At 46.9% G+C, this 17,976-nt stretch overlaps 1 protein-coding gene across 1 annotated transcript in view; it reads right to left on the bottom strand.

Annotated features, from left to right (window-relative positions):
* Nucleotides 1-17,976, bottom strand: part of LIMD1 (LIM domains containing 1) — a 96,568-nt gene that overhangs the window by 21,832 nt on the left and 56,760 nt on the right. Inside the window, exon 7 of the mRNA XM_036869024.1 lies at nucleotides 12,255-12,356. Coding sequence (XP_036724919.1) covers nucleotides 12,255-12,356 — 102 coding nt within the window. The remainder of the gene's footprint in view (nucleotides 1-12,254; nucleotides 12,357-17,976) is intronic.

The raw sequence follows: 17,976 nt of genomic DNA, 5'->3' as shown, positions 1-17,976 counted from the left end.
GCTAGAGATGACAACTAAAATGTCAGATGAAAGATACATTGAATGGGATTAAAAGCAGATTACACATTGCAGGAGAAAACATCTATGACGTTAAAAGCATAGCAATAGAAACTGTCCAAAATGCAACAGAGAGGAAAAGAATCTAAAAAACAAAAAGACCGTTAATTGCGGGGGAGAGATAAATTAGGAGGTTGGAATTAACATACACACACTACTATATATAAGATAGATGATCAACAAGAAACCACTATATAGCACAGGGAACTCTACTTAACACTCTGTAACAACCTATATGGGAAAAGAATCTGAAAAAGAATGAATATGTGTATATGTATAACTGAATCACTATGCTGTACAGCTGAAACTAACACAACACTGTAAATCAACTACACTCCAATAAAATTTTTAAAAAAAGAAAGAAAGAAAGAAAGAAAAGACCATTAAAGTGAGCCATGGGACAACCTCAAGATGCCAAATGAAGGGGCCACTGGAGTCCCTGAAGGGGAAAGGAGGGGGTGGCAGAAAATTTGAAGAAATAATGGCCAAAAATATTCCAGATTTGACGAAGGCCATACACTCACAGATCCAAAAAGCTCAACAAACCCCAAGCACAAGAAACATGAAAAGTGCACCAAGGGACATCATGATCAAACTTCTCAAAATCAATGATAAAGGGAAAATCTCAATCAGAGGAAAAAGACATGTTACATACAAAGAGACAAAGATAAAGATGGCACTGGATTTCTGATTGAAAACAAAGCAAGCAAGAAAACAGTGAAACAACATTTTTTTAAAATGAAAGAAAAAACTATCGACCTAGAATTCCACACACAGCAAAAAATATCTTTTAAAACCAAAGTGAAGTACGGCTAAATTCAGACATTCAAAAGCTGAAACAATTCTTCACGGGCAGATCTACATTACCAAAAAAAAAAAAAAAAGTTAAAGGAAGTCTTTTAGGGAGAAAGAAAATGGTACCAGATGAAAATCTGGATTTAAACAAAGGAATGAAGAGGACTAGAAACAGTAACTGCATGGATAAATAAGATTTTGTTCTCATTAGTTAAATCTCTTTAAAAGATAATTGACTAGAGCAATGGAAGAAAACTGAGAGACTGGAAATAAACCCTTACATTTTAGGGTCAATTAATTTTTGACGAATTTGCCACAACAATCCAATTGAGAAAGAACGGCCTTTTCAACAGACTGGGTTGGGAAAACTGGCTATCCACACGCTAGAGAATGAACCTGAACTTCTACCCCAAACCACATACAGGAATTAACTCAAAATGGATCCAAGAGCTCAACCTAAGAGCTAAAAACTACAGCTCTCAGGGCATGAATCTTTGTGACATTTGGTAGGTCTATGTTTTCTGAGATAAAGCACCAAAACCACAAGAAACAAAAGAAAAAATAGATTAGACTATATCAAAATTAAAAACTTCTGTGCTGCAAATAATAACATCAGGAAAGTGAAACAACAGTGCACAGAATAAGAGAAAACATTGGTAAATTATATATCTAACAGGATATTTACATGTAGAACATATAAAGAACCATTAGAACTCAATAATAAAAAGACAAATAACCCAATTAAAAATGGCTAAGGGGGGACCTTCCCTGAGAGTCCAGTGGTTAAGACTCCAAGCTTCCAATGCAGAGGGCGCGGGTTCAATCCCTGATCGGGAAACTGAGATCCCACATGCCGTTCGGTGCAGCCAAAAAAAAAAGGGTAAGGGATCTGAATAGACATTTCTCCAAATAAGACATACAAATAGGCCATGAAAAGATGATCCACATCAGTCATCAGGGAAATGCAAATCAAAACCACACTGAGATTCAACTTCACACTCACTAGGATGGTTAGAATCAAAGTCAGACAATCACAAGTACTGGCAAGAATGTGGAGATACTGGAACCCTCCATACACTGCTGGTGGGAATGTAAAATGGTGCAGCCATTTTGCAAAACAGTGCCTCAAAAAAGTTAAACATAGAGTTACCATATGACACAGCAATTCCACTCCTAGATATTTATCCTAAAGAACTGAAAAAATATGTCCACACAGAAACATGCACAGGAATCTTCATAGCAGCCTTATTTATAATGGCCAAAAAGTGGAAACGAGTGTCCACTGACTGATGAATGGATAAATAAAATGTGGTCTATCCATACGATGGATTATTATTCAGCCATAAAAAGGAACGGAGGGACTTCCCTGGTGGCGCAGTGGTTAAGAATCTGCCTGCCAATGTAGGGGACACGGTTTAATCCCTGGTCTGGGAAGATCCCACATGCCGCGGAGCAACTAAGCCCGTGTGCCACAACTACTGAGCCTGCACTCTACAGCCCACGAGCCACAACTACTGAGCCCACGTGCTGCAACTACTGAAGCCCGCGCACCTAGAGCCTGTGCTCCGCAACAAGAGAAGCCACCGCAATGAGAAGCCCGCGCACCGCAACGAAGAGCAGCCCCCGCTCACCGCAACTAGGGAAAGCCCGCGCGCAGCAATGAAGACCCAACGCAGACAAAAATAAATAAATGAATAAATAAAATTTATTTATTCATTTATTTATTTATTTTTGTCTGCGTTGGGTCTTCATTGCTGCGCGCGGGCTTTCCCTAGCTGCGGCGAGTGGGGGCCACTCCTCATCGCGGTGCGTGGGCCTCCCACCACCGCGGCCCCCCCTGCCGCGGAGCACAAGCTCCAGACGCGCAGGCTCAGCAACCGTGGCTCACGGGCCCAGTCGCCCCGCGGCACGCGGGATCCTCCCAGACCAGGGCTCGAACCCGCGCCCCCCGCATTAGCAGGCAGACTCCCAACCACCGCGCCACTAGGGAAGCCCCTGAATAAATAGATATTTTAATAAATAAATATAAAAGGAATGAAGTTCTGATACATGCTACAACATGGATGACTCTGGCTCACATTACGCTAAGTAAAAGAAGCTAGTTACAAAAGACCACATATATATGACTCTATTTATATGAAACATCCAGAATAGGCAAATCTATACAGGAGTGCTTGCTTAGGGCTAGAAAAAGAGGGATGGGGAATGGGGAGTGAAAGCTTATGGGTACATGGTAATGGATAATGCCACCTTTATGCCCTACAACATTTCCTCAGTGCTAACTGTGTGCCCTGCATTATACTAAAGGTGACAGATCAAGGGTAAATCAAGGTCAGTTAAACACTGTCCCCGTTCTCACAAAACTGACCACACAGGGGGAGGCATAGACCCCTGCCAACAGTTTCAATCTAATCATAATTCAAAACACCACAAGACAGGTAAATGAACAAGGTGTGTATGAAACCTGCATCAGAGGAGCCACAGCAGAGATCACAATGGAGGACATCGCTTGGAGAGTGATGCGTACCTGGTGGGATGAAGTGTGAGGGTGACAAGACACAGGGGTAGGAAAGGGTGGGTGATGTTTAGTGTGGCCGGAGGTTCCGATGGACACAGGGTGGAGGAGACAGTGGCAAGAGAGCAGACAAGAAAGGGGTTGGAACTACTTGAAGGAATGTGTTCAATGTCAAGTAAAGGAATCAGACTATGATGTTATGAGAAGAAGTGGCTGAGGTCTCAGAGCAGGGGAGTGGTCCCCTCACAGCTGTGCTCAAAGGCCAGCTGTGTGGATGGAGGTGGGCAGGGCAGCAAACAGGACCTGAGGCAGTCAGGAGGGACAGCAGTGGTCCACAGGAGGAACAGAGAGGGTCTTCCCTCAGTGGGGCCCCCGGGCCCCCGCTGGCATGCAAACCCACCAACGGTGGACACTGCAGGCGCTGCTGCTTGCACGGTCTGTCCTGGCAATGGATTTGCCAGACTCCCAGGCTGCTCAGTGCCCCGGAGGTGCACCTCGTCCTTGAAAACCTGATCACAGGATCCACGCCTGGCTCATGTGGTAATAAGGATTCTCTTCCCCTTTAAAGTTTAACTGGCAGGAAGGTTGCATTGGCTTTGAGTCATCAGGTCAACAGTATCTTATGCAGCAGATGCTTAAGGAGACCACGCAGCAATGAGGAAGAAGCATATGACATACTTCTAAATGGAACAAACAGAACATAAAAGCAAGCACTGTGATGACAACCTGGCAAAAATGATGTCCATGTGGGTATAGCCAACATTATTTTGTTTTGTTTTGGTTTGGTTTGGGGTTATGGGTGATTTTCTTCTTCCACATGTATTTTTCTTACAATGTGACTATATTGCCTTTGTGACGCATAAAGTAAAAACAATAAACTTACTGATTGTTTCTTATTAATAAGTGAACTATGGCTTAGGAGTAGAGACTTTACCTACAACATCCAATATGGTAGCCACTAGTCACGTGTGGCTATTTCAGTTTAAACTGAATTAATTAAAATGAAATAAAAATGTCAACTCCTCAGTCACACTAGCCACGTTTCAAGCACTCAAAAGTCACATGTGGCCGTGGCTGCCCTACTGGACTGTGCACGTCTAGAGCTCAGAAAAGCAGCCAGGGAGCTGGGGGCCAAATGAAGGTAAGTGGGTGGGGGTGAGGCCAGTCACACGGCCAGACAAGATCCCAGCTGACTGCATCGGACCCCCTGGGATGCTCGTCATGCACGCGCGGGCCTCTGCTCTGTAGACTTCAGGAATCAGGATGTCTGCAGGTGGAACCAGCTTCTCGGGACCGGGGCTGGTGTTCGGTAAAGGGTGAGGACCGGAGAGGTGGCAAAAACATAGACTGTGAAGCCACCTGGACCTGAGTCGGGACCCCAGTCCCCCACAGACCAGCTATGCAACCGCTCTGGGGCTCCACTTCCTCTTGTGCAAATGAGTGTGGCTGGGAAGCAAATGAGGGGCGTGAGACGACTGAGCAAATATTCTGCAAACAGTGGCTCATAGTACAACCCATGTCAGAGGCATCAGAGCACCAATAGAAAGCCTGGGTGCAGACGAAATTGTCAGTATATATACGGGGAAGGCAGAGGAGGAAGAGAGAGAGAGGGAGGGAGGTTGATTGGTTATAAGGAATTGGCTCCCATGATTATGGGGATCGACAAGTCCCCAGATCTGCAGTCAGTGCTGGAGGCCCAGGACAGTGATGATGTAGCTCCGGTCCAAAGGCAGGAAACAACTGATGTCCCTGTTCAAGGCAGTCAGGCAGGAGGAAGTCCCCTTACTCCAGAAGCGTCCACCTTTTTGCTCTATTGAACAAAACTGATTGGGTGAGGACCACCCACATAAGGGAGAGCTTTACTCAGTCTACCAATTGTTACTCCCATCAAGAAACCTTCACAGACACCCAGAATAATGTTAGACCAAAATCTGGGCACCCCGTGGCCCAGTCAAGTTGACACATAAAATTAACCATCACAGGCCCAGAGGTGGGGACAGAAGTTTAAGAGAACATTTGAGAGAGAAGAGATGCTCTTAGCAAGACGAGGGCACCAAGGAGACCCAAGCAGTAACTGTGATGCCAGAATAAAGCTCAGTTTTCCGTAAAAGATCTCACTCCCTAAATCCAGGATTCTGGGTCTGAGATGAGGCACCCAGTGTGACGTCATGTGCTAATCAGGGTGTGATGAGCCCCGTCGTGTCAGAGCACCCTCCATTCTGCTCTTAGAGTGGAGGACACACTGGGTACCACCAAGTCTCACCCTTGGTCTGGGATTATTGAAGGAAAGGGTGCAGATTTCCACCCAAACTATGTGTGTGCAAATATAAGAAAAGTGTTTGGAATGCAGGTGTGGCAATTAATGATACAGGTCGCACTGGAGTTACCCTCACAACATAGCTTAAAAATCCCAGACTCCTTTAATGTCACAGGCACAAAGAAGCTGATGTTCTCTCACTGTCGGGGACATCATGGCTTCTCACTGCATCAACAAAGTCTGATCTGGGAAACCAAGTCTGGTCCCATTTCTGGTGCACGCAGCAGAACTGGGTTTGCTGGAGGGGGACAAGTGACCGTCTGATGACACGTCAAGTAAAAGCCACCCCTCTGCTCTCCTTCGACCCGCACAGCCCTTTGCCCAGCTCCGTCTATTTTGGTTGTTTCCTGATTTCACCCTCACCCGCTGACTTCCTTTGTATCTGCCCACTGTCCCTTTCTCACTTTCTTGATCTTCAGCTTTTTCCCTAGATCCAGCTGACTCATTCAGCTCGCACACAAATGCTGAATATGATGAGAAATATTGGGATGACTCAACAGGTCAGAAATTCAGGGATCAAAACCCTTAAAAAGGAACAGACCTCTAATCAAAGCCCTTAATCCATTTCTCTCCTACGGGTACATTCCACCCACTACTGAATTCTAGCTCCCCTATTCCAAGTACAAGGCCGCTCTTCTGCATTCACAAGTCAAAAGTATCCCCAAACCCAACCTTTGCTGTCACATAGCCCCCAGGCAGAGATGAACCTGAGATGTCATGGCAAGATCCAGTGTCTCTCTAAGCAAAGCTAATTTGATACAGTGGCTGCAAGCAAGGGCTGTGGGTCCACACGGTCCTGGGTTCAAGTGCCAACCAGGCTATTTAACATCGATATAACCAACCACAAGCAAACTAAACTCTCCAAGCCTCTGCTCGTCTGTGAAATGAGAGTAATAACAATGCTGAACTCACTGGGCTGTTAACAAGGATTTAGTGAGCTACTGCGAGTGAGAGGATAAGGGCAGGGTCAGGCCGAAAGTAAGCTAGAAAGCTCACCTGCGAATTACTTACAAATATTGAGATGACTCTTAAGAAAGCATGCCTGCCATGAATTAAAGGGAGACCTCCCTAATTCAGGCTCAACTATTTCAGAATCTGGGCATCTCCAAAGGCTGGGCTGGTGAGGGGGCATACACAAAGTCAATGAAAAAGGTTAACGTGATTTCAGAGGCAGTGCTTACTTAGACTTGGTAAGAGAAACAAAACAACCGCCAAGAACCCTCCCGCACTTCAGATGTGAACTTACTGATGGATGAATCACCAATCACTGATTTATTCACTAAGAACCTCCGTCCCACAGCTCTGGGCTTATTTCTAGTTGTTGCATTTACCTGAAGGAATGAAATGGCACTTTCTAGTATTCTGGATGCAGGATTTCACTAACTCTGTTAGACAGACTTTCCCAGATGGGGTCTAAATAAATGTGTGAGATTTCACTATAAAATCCCTTCACAACCTTTAACAGGCATGGATGTTTGGTTTTTGGAAGGTGGGGTGGGCAGTGGCATATATTCTTAGTTTTGTTGTGTTTTCTCCCTAAGGCAGATCACAGTGCAACACCAGGCTCAGGAACATAAGCACTAGGTCACAACACTCAAGAGTCACCTGTTCTGGCCGTGACCTGCACATCCCAGCCCTGTTCTGTAAGTGGACCCCATCCGGCCCTCAGCTGCCTTCCTCTGAGCTCAGGCCTGTGCTGGGCATAATCCCCATCAGCCTCAGGACTGCCTGCCCCCCAAGCCCTACCCCCAAGACCAGGGCACCCTTGTGGTCTATGGGCTTCTGGGGAAGAGCATGTCTTATCTCGTCCATCGTTTTCCAACTCACACGGCTGAGAAACAGTAGGGGCCGTGAACATGGCAAACTGGTTTCCCCATGACTCCAGGATGTAATTTATTTAGTCTTTACAAAATGAACAAAATCTTACTTTCTGGACCTAAAACGGCCTGCGGTGAGGACACAGAGCCTGGCCTCTCTCTGCCTCATAGTCTATTCTGGAAGGTGCCAAGGAGACTTCACTTGACCCCCCCCAAGTCCAGCACACTTTTTCTTCCTTCTGTTCGGCCTCTCTCGAGCCACAGACGGGTGCCAGCTTCTCCTCATTCAGGCCACTTGACACATGGTGTCCAGACACATGGCACATGGCTGCTGGCCAAGGCCATGCCTACCCTCCCCCCACCCCATGCTGTGCCAATGGTTCCTGAGAGCATCCAGTTGGGGGCCTGGTCACCTTGGGTGGGCAGAGCCGAGGTGGGAGAGGGAGACACACAGCACACATCTCCATGGCAACCAAACACACCCGCTGCGGCCGGAGGAGCACATCAAAAAAGAACTTTAACAAACCACATAAACGCCCACGCATCGCGCCCTGAACGCTTGCTTCTGGGAACGAACACCAAGGAAACAACTCAGCAGAGGGAGAAAAGCACGCAGGCACAAACACATTCACTGGGGCCACGTGCAGTAACCAACAAACCCGAGACACGGAAACACTCACTCCCTGCCATCAAACCGTGGAACGGCTCAGTTGACAACTATGTAACTGTTAAAATGATTATTATGAAAAAGACTACAAAGACAGGGGTGAATTTATGACACAATATTAAATCAAAAAGGATACAATACTGGTTTACACTCTATGACCACAACTCTAAAAAATGTGTATAAATCTGGACAAAATCTAGAAGGGAAAATATTAGTGAAAATACCTGTTCTAGAATGATAACAAACCAGGTTACTGTCTTTAAAATTTTTTGTGGCTGTCATGTCGTTCCCACAACTAAAAATGAACTAAACATTGTTGCTTGTTGGCAGATGGGGAATTGGCCGAGGTGCCCGGGAGAACTTGCACCATCCAGAGGCAGAGGTTTGTCTGGGCGTGTGAAACACCTTGGGATCCTCCCGGGACATAGGATGAGCGGCTTGTAAGGAGCTGCTCTAGGACTGTCTCCGGGACACAAGACAGTCTCTCATCTCTGACGGGGTGAGGGCTCTCTGCACCCCCCCTCTGAAGGCAGCTGCTGACTCATGACCGCTTACCGCGTCCAGGACGGACTGCTTAGCATCCCATAACTTACACTGCAGTCATCGGCCCTTTTGTTTCAGTGTTGTCCCTTTTGGGGTGTGGGACAGGGACAAAGGCACCTTTGGCATGTCCTTTTGGTTGCTCACGAAGGGAATAAATTGTCTGAACCTAGAAGTAGCTTGTTTTATCTTTACTGATCAAATCAGTCGGGCCTTGGCCTTGCCTTGTAAGTGCATGTGAGTTCTCAATAAGATCCCGATATTATGTTTTAATAAAGTATCAATAAGATCCAAGAAGTGAGTGTGTGCACGTGCCGGTGTGTGTGTACCTACAGAAATACATCTTGATGGTGTTTCAAGCTAGATTATTCTCATAAATGAAATGGGAAAACACACTCACACACATATATACAGTACACTCTCACACACACTGTAACCAACCAGACAAACAGATGTGCAAGGCTAACCTAATCTAGATTCAGGAGCCATGGATTCAGCTCAACTGCTAGGTTTTCAACCTCAAGAAGTCTCTTGCCCTCTCTGACCCCAATTTTCTCTTCCCCAACGAAGAAGGGGACGGACTGGATGAGAGCCTGGCCCCCACTGTGCTGTGTCCACGTGCCAAGGCTCATGCAGACATCCTTGAGGACTCGCAGACACAGGACGTGGGCCACCCTGGCACCTCCTTCTGCTGAAAGCAGTTACTGGCAGCAGTAAGTTAACTGAACAAAGGCAAGTCACTTCTGGCGTCCACAAGAAGCTGCTCAGACACGTGCCTGGGTCTCCAACTGCTCCCTGTGAGTGGGGAGGAAGCTGTATGTTTACCCACAACAGGAATACCACCACACTCACTTTCTGATGGAACTCAGAGCTTCCTTCAGCAACTCTGCTCTAGGGCCTGGTTTGCTGGCACCAGAATCGCAGACAGTGGTTCATTGTTTATGCGAGAAGGTAGGGCATGCCTAGTTCAGGAGAAACGGTTCTTTCCTGCTTGGGGAACAAGGAAGGCTTCCTGGAAGAGGAGGCATTGGAGCTGGGTCCTAAAAGCTGGACAGAATTTAAATGCACGAAGTGAGTGGGGAAAGGAGGTTCCAGGGAGTGAATGGGGAAGACAGAAATTGTCTCACTGTGATAAGGAAGTAGGAAGCAATAAAACACAGACCAGACCACAAGGGCCTTAAATGCTAGAACAAGCAAAATTCCGAAGCAGCTGTCTTCCTGAGTGTTTGTGTTTGTCATAATTTGAAAATAAACTCAGCCCATTAAGGAATTGCCAGCTAGTCAAGCAGCCACTGGTGGAACCAACAGACTGACCAGTAGTTTTTGCCCCCCAACAACTTTCTAGTTCAAATGGTAATTGCTTGAGATATAAAAACAGCCTCTACTCAATATTTATTTTCTTTTTTCCTGGAAGATAGAGCAAATATTAAGAAACAGTTACAGGAGCCAAAAGTCAAAGATAACTTTTAAAAGAAGGTGTGATCACAACTCTTTACGGATAAAACACAAACACAGGTCAAAGATTTTATTTAATTCATCACTGAATGAGAGACCAATAAGATGTTACAACTGGGAGACAGCAAAGAACCATCCATGTGCAGGCCATCAGAAATGCTGAAGTAAATTTGCTTAATGGATGCAAAACTGGTCAATCTCTGCCAGACACAGTTTGCGTTGCTGTGGACAAGAATCACGGGCCTTGCCGTCAAGATTCTACAACTTACAGAGTGTAACACAGCTCAAAGGCAAGGCAAGGCCCAGAGACCCAGGGACTCCAATAACCAGAAAACTCCTACATTTCCACTGCGGACGCTCAGGAGACTGTGTGATCCATCTCAAAGTCTTTCACAATTTTCCCTACAAAGGTGAGTAACGATCAAGGCGGAAACTCTTAGGCATGTGTTTTATGGGAAATCACCGTAAGGATGAAGCCTAAGGTTTGGAACTGGGCATATGCCTGTGCCATCAAGGCATGGCAGGCCCATGCCCACCTGGTGAACTTCAGACTGGGAACCAGGCCTCTTGAGGGCTGTGCCACAAACCAGCCAAGAAAGTCCCTCCTCTTCCCATCTCCGGAGGCTTCTAAAATGAGAAGCTTGGCACTAATCCCAGGTACTCAGTTCTGGCCACACCTGGGAGTCACCGGAGGAGCCTAGAAACGATACATGTGCCCCACTCTAGAAACCCCACCCCTAGGGCTTCTGATTCTGCTGGTCAGGGTGGGGCTGGGGCATCACTGGCTTTTTTTTTGTTTTAATTAATTTATTTATTTTTGGCTGCATTGGATCTTCATTGCTGTGCGTGGGCATTTCTCTAGTTACGGCGAGTGAGGGCTACTCTTCGTTGCAGCGCACGGGCTTCTCATTGCGGTGGCTTCTCTGATTGTGGAGCACGGACTCTAGGCACGCGGTCTTCAGTAGTTGTGGCTCACGCGCTCAGTAGTTGTGGCTCGTGAGCTCTAGAGTGCAGGCTCGGTAGTTGTGGCACACGGGCTTCGATGCTCTGCGGCATGTGGGATCATCCCGGCCCAGGGCTCGAACCCGTGTCCCCTGCATTGGCAGGCGGATTCTTAACCACTGTGCCACCAGGGAAGTCCATCACTGGCTTTTAAAATCTCTCCCCCCAACTCTCCCGTGATTCTAATGAACTGCCAAGACTGAGGACCGCTGGGCCAGACGATAAGACCCCATGGTCCCGGACTCTCTTTGGCTTTGTTGTAATGTTTCCTTTTAATAGACAGCTGCCAGCCTTGGTGTAGAAGTGGAGATATCAGTGGGACATTTTTCAAAAATGCTCCTCAAAATTAATCTCTGGTAGAAACCATGAAACAAGCACAATTCATGGCTCCGTCAGACTTGGCAAACAGCCTGCAATGTGTTAGAATCTTCCACTGTGGATGCCATCAGTTCAATGAGCAGTTTGCTGAGCTGAGCACAGGCCTAGTTTCCTGATTTGCTGCTTTAGGCATAATGCCCGTAATGCAGTACAAAGATGCCCACAGGTGTTTGCTAAGAGGCACCGATACGTGTGTGGCATGCATACACACAGGCATTCACGCACACGCTCACACTTCCCGCTGAACAGCAGCCTCCAAATGAAAGATCGGGGCCAAAGAGTTATGAAAGGACCCTGCTTCACACAGGGGTAACTGACTGACTGGTCCCCACAGTGGCGGAGAAAACTGACAACAGGGCAGACAATGGTGAATCCCAGCGCTTTCCTCCCGACTCTTCTGAGACCTCTGATATGCATTACAAACCTGATGTTATTAGGAACTGCTCCACTACCACCAGAGTGGGCCCCAGGCAAACCCTGGTACTCTGTGATAAGTCAGCTTACCCTGATGGGCCTTGTGTTGGTGGTACAAAACCCTGTTCTAGAGGACACTGTCCTGCCTTCCCATAGGACCATGGAGGGACATGGGCCAAGTGTCTCCAGGAAGGATGCTCTTCTGTCTCCTCCCTTCCTGGTTCCCTGTGTTCCTTACCCTGTCCCTCAACACACACACACACACACACACACACACACACACACACACACACTTACTGCAGGCCGCACAGGTGAAGCACGCATCGTGGTAGAGGTTCCCCATGGCCTGGCAGGCCTGGCCGGCCCCAAACACCCCCTTGCTGCATTTCACACAGGCTCCTGCAAGGGAAAGAACACAGCAGTGAGTCAGGAGGGAAACAGTGTAAAGTGAGTGATAAAAAGCCAATGGACAAAGCAAGATATCCACCCCTTCCCCTAACCTGCCCACCACCAACTCCCAAGGATTCCTCCTTTGCAATGTCTTTCTCTCATGCTCTCTCCCTCCATCAGCCTTTCAACTATCAGTCCTTTCCACTGCAGGAATCAGGCCCCAGGCTCATGTTCAGGCCCCCTCCACACCAGCGTGCTAATGTTCAGAATACCTCCACTTCTTCCATCTCCTCCCTTGCCCAAAGCTTTCAAAGCCTCCCACCGTTATAAGACAACATCCAAATGCTGCACCAGGATTATAATATGCCAAATACACAGGTTGGGCAACTTCAACCAAATTATTTCCTTTAATTTACAATGGGAACCACCAACGGGGATTTACTAACCTCACTTTTTACAAAGAGTGATCAGGCCCCCAAGCCCCAGGTCTCTCAGACTGCAAGCCCAGTGCTCTGCCCTGCCCCTGCCCCTGGCCACTGGGTCGAGCTCCTTGCCTTTGCTTGGGGCTCCCCTGTCTGAGCCCTATGCCCACTCTTCGGTCCCTTTATATGGTCCTTTATGTGGGCCAGTCCACATAAAAGGAGGTCTTGGAGTCTCCCTTCTAAAGAACTCCCCCATTATAGTCAAATGAAAAAGATCACAATTATGTAAATAATGCATGAAATTTTTTTTTAAAAAGATTCAGGAGGGGCTTCCCTGGTGGCGCAGTGGTTGAGAGTCTGCCTGCCAATGCAGGGGACGCGGGCTCGAGCCCTGGTCTGGGAAGATCCCACATGACGCGGAGCAAGTGGGCCCGTGAGCAACAACTGCTGAGCCTGCGCGTCTGGAGCCTGTGCTCCGCAACAAGAGAGGCCGCGATGGTGAGAGACCCGCGCACCGGGATGAAGAGTGGCCCCCGCTTGCCACAACTAGAGAAAGCCCTTGCACAGAAACGAAGACCCAACACAACTAAAATAAATAAATAATTAAAAAAAAAAAAAGTTTAAAAAAAAAAAAAAAAAAAAGATTCAGGAAGGAAATATACCAAAACTGTAAAATTATGGCTGGTTTTACTTCTTTCCATCTTCTGTATTAAAAAAAAAACTTACAAGGGCAGGCATTGTTATAGCTGAAAAAAGTCTAGTCTCAAAAAGTGTTTGGATCTGTTTTCTTAAATTTTTAAAAATTTTTAAGTTTTTGGCCGTGCCGAGTGGCTTGTGGGATCTTAGTTCTCTGACTAGGGATCGAACCCAGGCCCATGGCACTGAAAGCGTCGAGTCCTAACCACTGGACTGCCAGGGAATTCCCCTGGATCTGTTTAAATATACTGTACAATGTTAAAATTTTTGAAAAATCAATTATACATCTCTATACAATTTATATAAAAATATATATAACTAATTTTTCAAAAATTTAAATATATACAAAAAGGTCCCCCAGCATCCATGAGGGTAGCCAGCTCATGTCCTTGGTCAGGGGCTCAGCCAGCCTTTTCTAGCTCTGGTTCCCATCTGTCAGGCTGTTCTCAGGCTGCAAATCCCCAGCCACATTCTGCCTACAGGGCAGAAAGCCCTGTGTTTCAAAGTTCTTATCATTTCAAGTTGATAAACTGCATCACCTTCAAAGGAAGTCCAAGCTAACACATCCTTCAGGAAACACGCCCACACCAACCACACCAGGTCCACAGAGAACACACTAAGCCCAGGGCCCTCACGTCGCTTCACCAACACTCCCTTAGGAAGCAGGTGATGCCGTCTGTAGGAACAGTACTGGGTCAGCCGAGAAAACTGGCTCTTGGGGGAATTCACTTATGGAAAGTTCTAGGGATCACAAGTGGTGATTATTTGTAGTTCTTCTGCTTTAACATTTTATTATGAAAACTTTCAAGCATGCAGAAAAATGGGAAGAATCATACAGGGAACACCCATATGCCCACCACCTCAATTCTACCATTGTTAGCATTTTGCTGCCCATCCCTTAACCAATCCAACCATCCATCTTATTTGTGACACATTTCACAGTAAGATGCAGACAGCAGTCCACTTCACCCTGAACACTTCAGCCTGCATATCATTAATGAGAGTCCATTATTTGCTTACAGTTATTTTTTCAAGGTAAAATTCAAACAGTGAAATGCACAAATTATAAGTCTATCATCCAATGAGTTTTGACAAGTAACCTACGTAATGTAAACCCAGATCAAGATATAGAATGTTTCCAACACCCCGGCAAGTTCCCCAAGGCCCTTCCCTTCCACCTTTTCTTACTGGCTATGAAATTACCTTTGTGTGTGGGTACGTGTGCACACACATGCACACACATATGCAGGATGAAACTACTGGACAGCTGGTATTTCTGTACCTAGCAAACAGCATGATGAAATTGAAAACATCAAGGAACTCAGAGGCACCAGCATTTCTTTTTTTAAATTATTTATTTATTTATTTATGGCTGTGTTGGGTCTTTGTTTCTGTGCGAGGGCTCTTCTCTAGTTGCGGCAAGCGGGGGCCACTCTTCATCGCGGTGCGCAGGCCTCTCACTATTGCGGCCCCTCTTGTTGCGGAGCACAGGCTCCAGACGCGCAGGCTCAGTAGTTGTGGCTCACGGGCCCAGTTGCTCCGCGGCATGTGGCATCTTCCCAGACCAGGGCTCGAACCCGTGTCCCCTGCATTGGCAGGCAGATTCTCAACCACTGCGCCACCAGGGAAGCCCCATCAGCATTTCTTTTTGTCTGATTATTTCATATACAACTTAGGCTGCTCTTAAGTCAAGAAATACATCCGTTCTGGGCAAACTGCATTCCTTTGCTGGCACAGTCAGAGCTGTGTCCAGCTAGCAGGGAAGAGTGAAGACGGCAGGGTTCTGCCAGTACCACTCCTCTCGAAACCTGCTGCAGCAGGCTCGTCACTCTAGAAACCAATGGTGCTGGCGGCCGGCCACTGAAGCAGGCAGCCCAGGTGGGCCAGGCGGGGCCTCTGGCATTTAGGCGTGTGTGTGGACATGGAAGCAATGGGGTTGGTGTGCCCAGCACTGGACACGGCACCTACTGTGCTGTGGCAGGTTACTGGTTACCTGGGCACTGCCTGCCTCTCCTAGTGAATTGGGAGCACCTTCAAGATAGGCGCCACATCGATGTAAACTGGTGTAGCCATTATGGAAAACAGTCTGGCGGTTCCTTAAAAAACTAAAACTAGAATTACCATATGATCCAACAATCCCACTCCTGGGCATGTATCCAGAAAAGACAAAAACTCTTATTTGAAAAGATACATGCACCCCGATGTTCATAGCGGTAATATTTACAACAGCCAAGATATGGAAGCAACCCAAGTGCTTCAACAGATGAATGGATAAAGAAGATGTGGTGTATATATATACACAACGGAATATTACTCAGCCATAAAAAGAATGAACTAATGCCATTTGCAGCAACGTGGATGGACCTAGAGATTATCATATTATGTGAAGTAAGTCAGACAGAGAAAGACAAATATTATTATATGTGAAATCTAAAAAGTAATACAAATGAACTTATTTACGGAAAAGAAATAGACTCACAGACATAGAAAACAAACTTATGGTTACCGAAGGGAAAAGAGGGGGGAGGGATAAATTAGGAGTATGGGATTAACAGATACAAACTACTGTATATAAAATAGATAACAAGGATTTACTGTACAGCACAGGGAACGCATATTCAATATCTTGTAATAACCTATTACGGAAAAGAATCTGAAAAAGAATATATATATTCTTTTCACTTCGCTGTACACCTGAAACTAATACAATATTGTAAGTGAACTATACTTCAGTAAAATAAATAAATAAAAATGTTTAAAACATAAAGTAAAATAAAATCCAAAAAAAGAGAGACAGGGCCACATCTTAACTGTGGCCTCGGCAAGTGTTCAGTGAAGAACTGCTGAGCTGAATCACTTTCTGTGCAGCTCCACATACAGCCTGTGTCACCTCCCCTCTGCCCTGGCCCTCACCTCCTTGTACCTGGGGTACACATACCCCTGTAAACGCCTTTTACAGTCTTATGCATCTCTGAACACCTGCAGCCCCTGACAAAGTGCACTCATATGCCCTCAACAAACATACATAAAAATAGAGAAATGGACATCGTGGGCCTCTACTGAGCCCTGGTTGACAGCATAATTCAAACATGGTGATGGGGGGAGAACTTTCTCTTGAAAAATGGCAACTACTGGACAATGACAAGATATTAATTATACTATTTGGTGATCCTGGGGTTGATTTCCACACCACCCATCCCAAGTGCCCTGGGACTGGACTCTAAACCTTTACAAAGAGCAACACCGGCTGGTCTGTCCGGCAGCAACCAAAGCACGCTCACAGCAGCCTGGATGGAACCTCAAAGCAACGTGAATGTAATTCTGCTCACGAACCTGGAACAAAACCGCCCCAAGCGCAACATCACTTCTTCCCTCTCCATCACTGTGGTCTCTGCGCTTAAGCCCCGTAGACATGTTAGCTGCAAAGCACAGAGAAGCAGTGAGACTCAACTGAAGCCGTGATCAGCCCTTTCACCTGGGAGCGCATGGGGAGCGCAGGAAGAGGACCCCCTTGAAGACAGCTTGCCAGTGAGGAGAGGTGGAATACATCTCTTGAGTCAGAGGGATGCTGCTGGGTCACAAGGACATGAACTCAGCTTGCCTGGGCTTGGGGAATAAAATCAGACAACCTCTCACTCCAGCTCATAAAGTGAGAGGCAGGGTGGGCAGCAGCTTCCAGTGGACACTGACAACTGCCCAGGCCTCCCTGGGCTTCCTGCTGCGTTATCTCTCCACATCAGGCCTTCCTCCGCTCCTGCAGCCAGCAGAGTGACACTCTCTCTGGCTTCCTCTTTATCCAAGGGCTGGGACCTACTGACTTCAGCATCCCCCTCACCCTCTCTCATTCCTTGGGGATGCTGACATCCTTTCTCACCACTCTGAGCGTCGAGCGCAGATACAAAACAAGGAAGGAAGCCGCTTGTGCTCTAAACCATCAGTCACGGACGGAGGAGGTCCCACAGAAGCCAAGTAGGTAAGAAAATATTTCATCCCTGTGGCTTGTGGTAAATGGATAGAAAAGTACTTCATGGGCAAAAAATAGATCTAGTCTTCCTTTGGCAGGAAAAAAAAAAGACAAAGTAAATTTCACATTCTAGGAAATAACGTACCTCCCAGAGCCTGAGCTAGGAGTGTTCATCCAGTGCATGCTGGATGTGCATCCCCTTTCTCAAACCCACGTTCTAGAAAGGTGCTGTGACTTGCTGAAGGTCACACTGCTGGGAGGTTTGAAAGATGGAATCTGAGCCCAAGTTCTAACTCAAAGGTCCCGTTATTCCCATCCGGTTGGCAGCTGTGTGGCTATTCCTGCAACACACACGGGGCCCCCCCAAAAAAGAAGGAGCTTCTTACTCACCACCCGCCTCCCCCCAACATACAACCTGTTCAGGGATTCAGACCCAAGACCAGCCCTGCCCCAGATCTCCTAGTGGCCACCCGGCCCACCTCCCATGCTGGCCTATCCCACGCACACAAGGCCATCTTTCTGCCAGGGACCTCCATCCCAAGGCCGC

Source organism: Balaenoptera musculus, chromosome 11, assembly GCF_009873245.2.
Source record: "Balaenoptera musculus isolate JJ_BM4_2016_0621 chromosome 11, mBalMus1.pri.v3, whole genome shotgun sequence".
Taxonomy (NCBI): Eukaryota; Metazoa; Chordata; class Mammalia; order Artiodactyla; family Balaenopteridae; genus Balaenoptera; species Balaenoptera musculus.
This window is presented reverse-complemented; position numbering and strand designations above follow the sequence as displayed.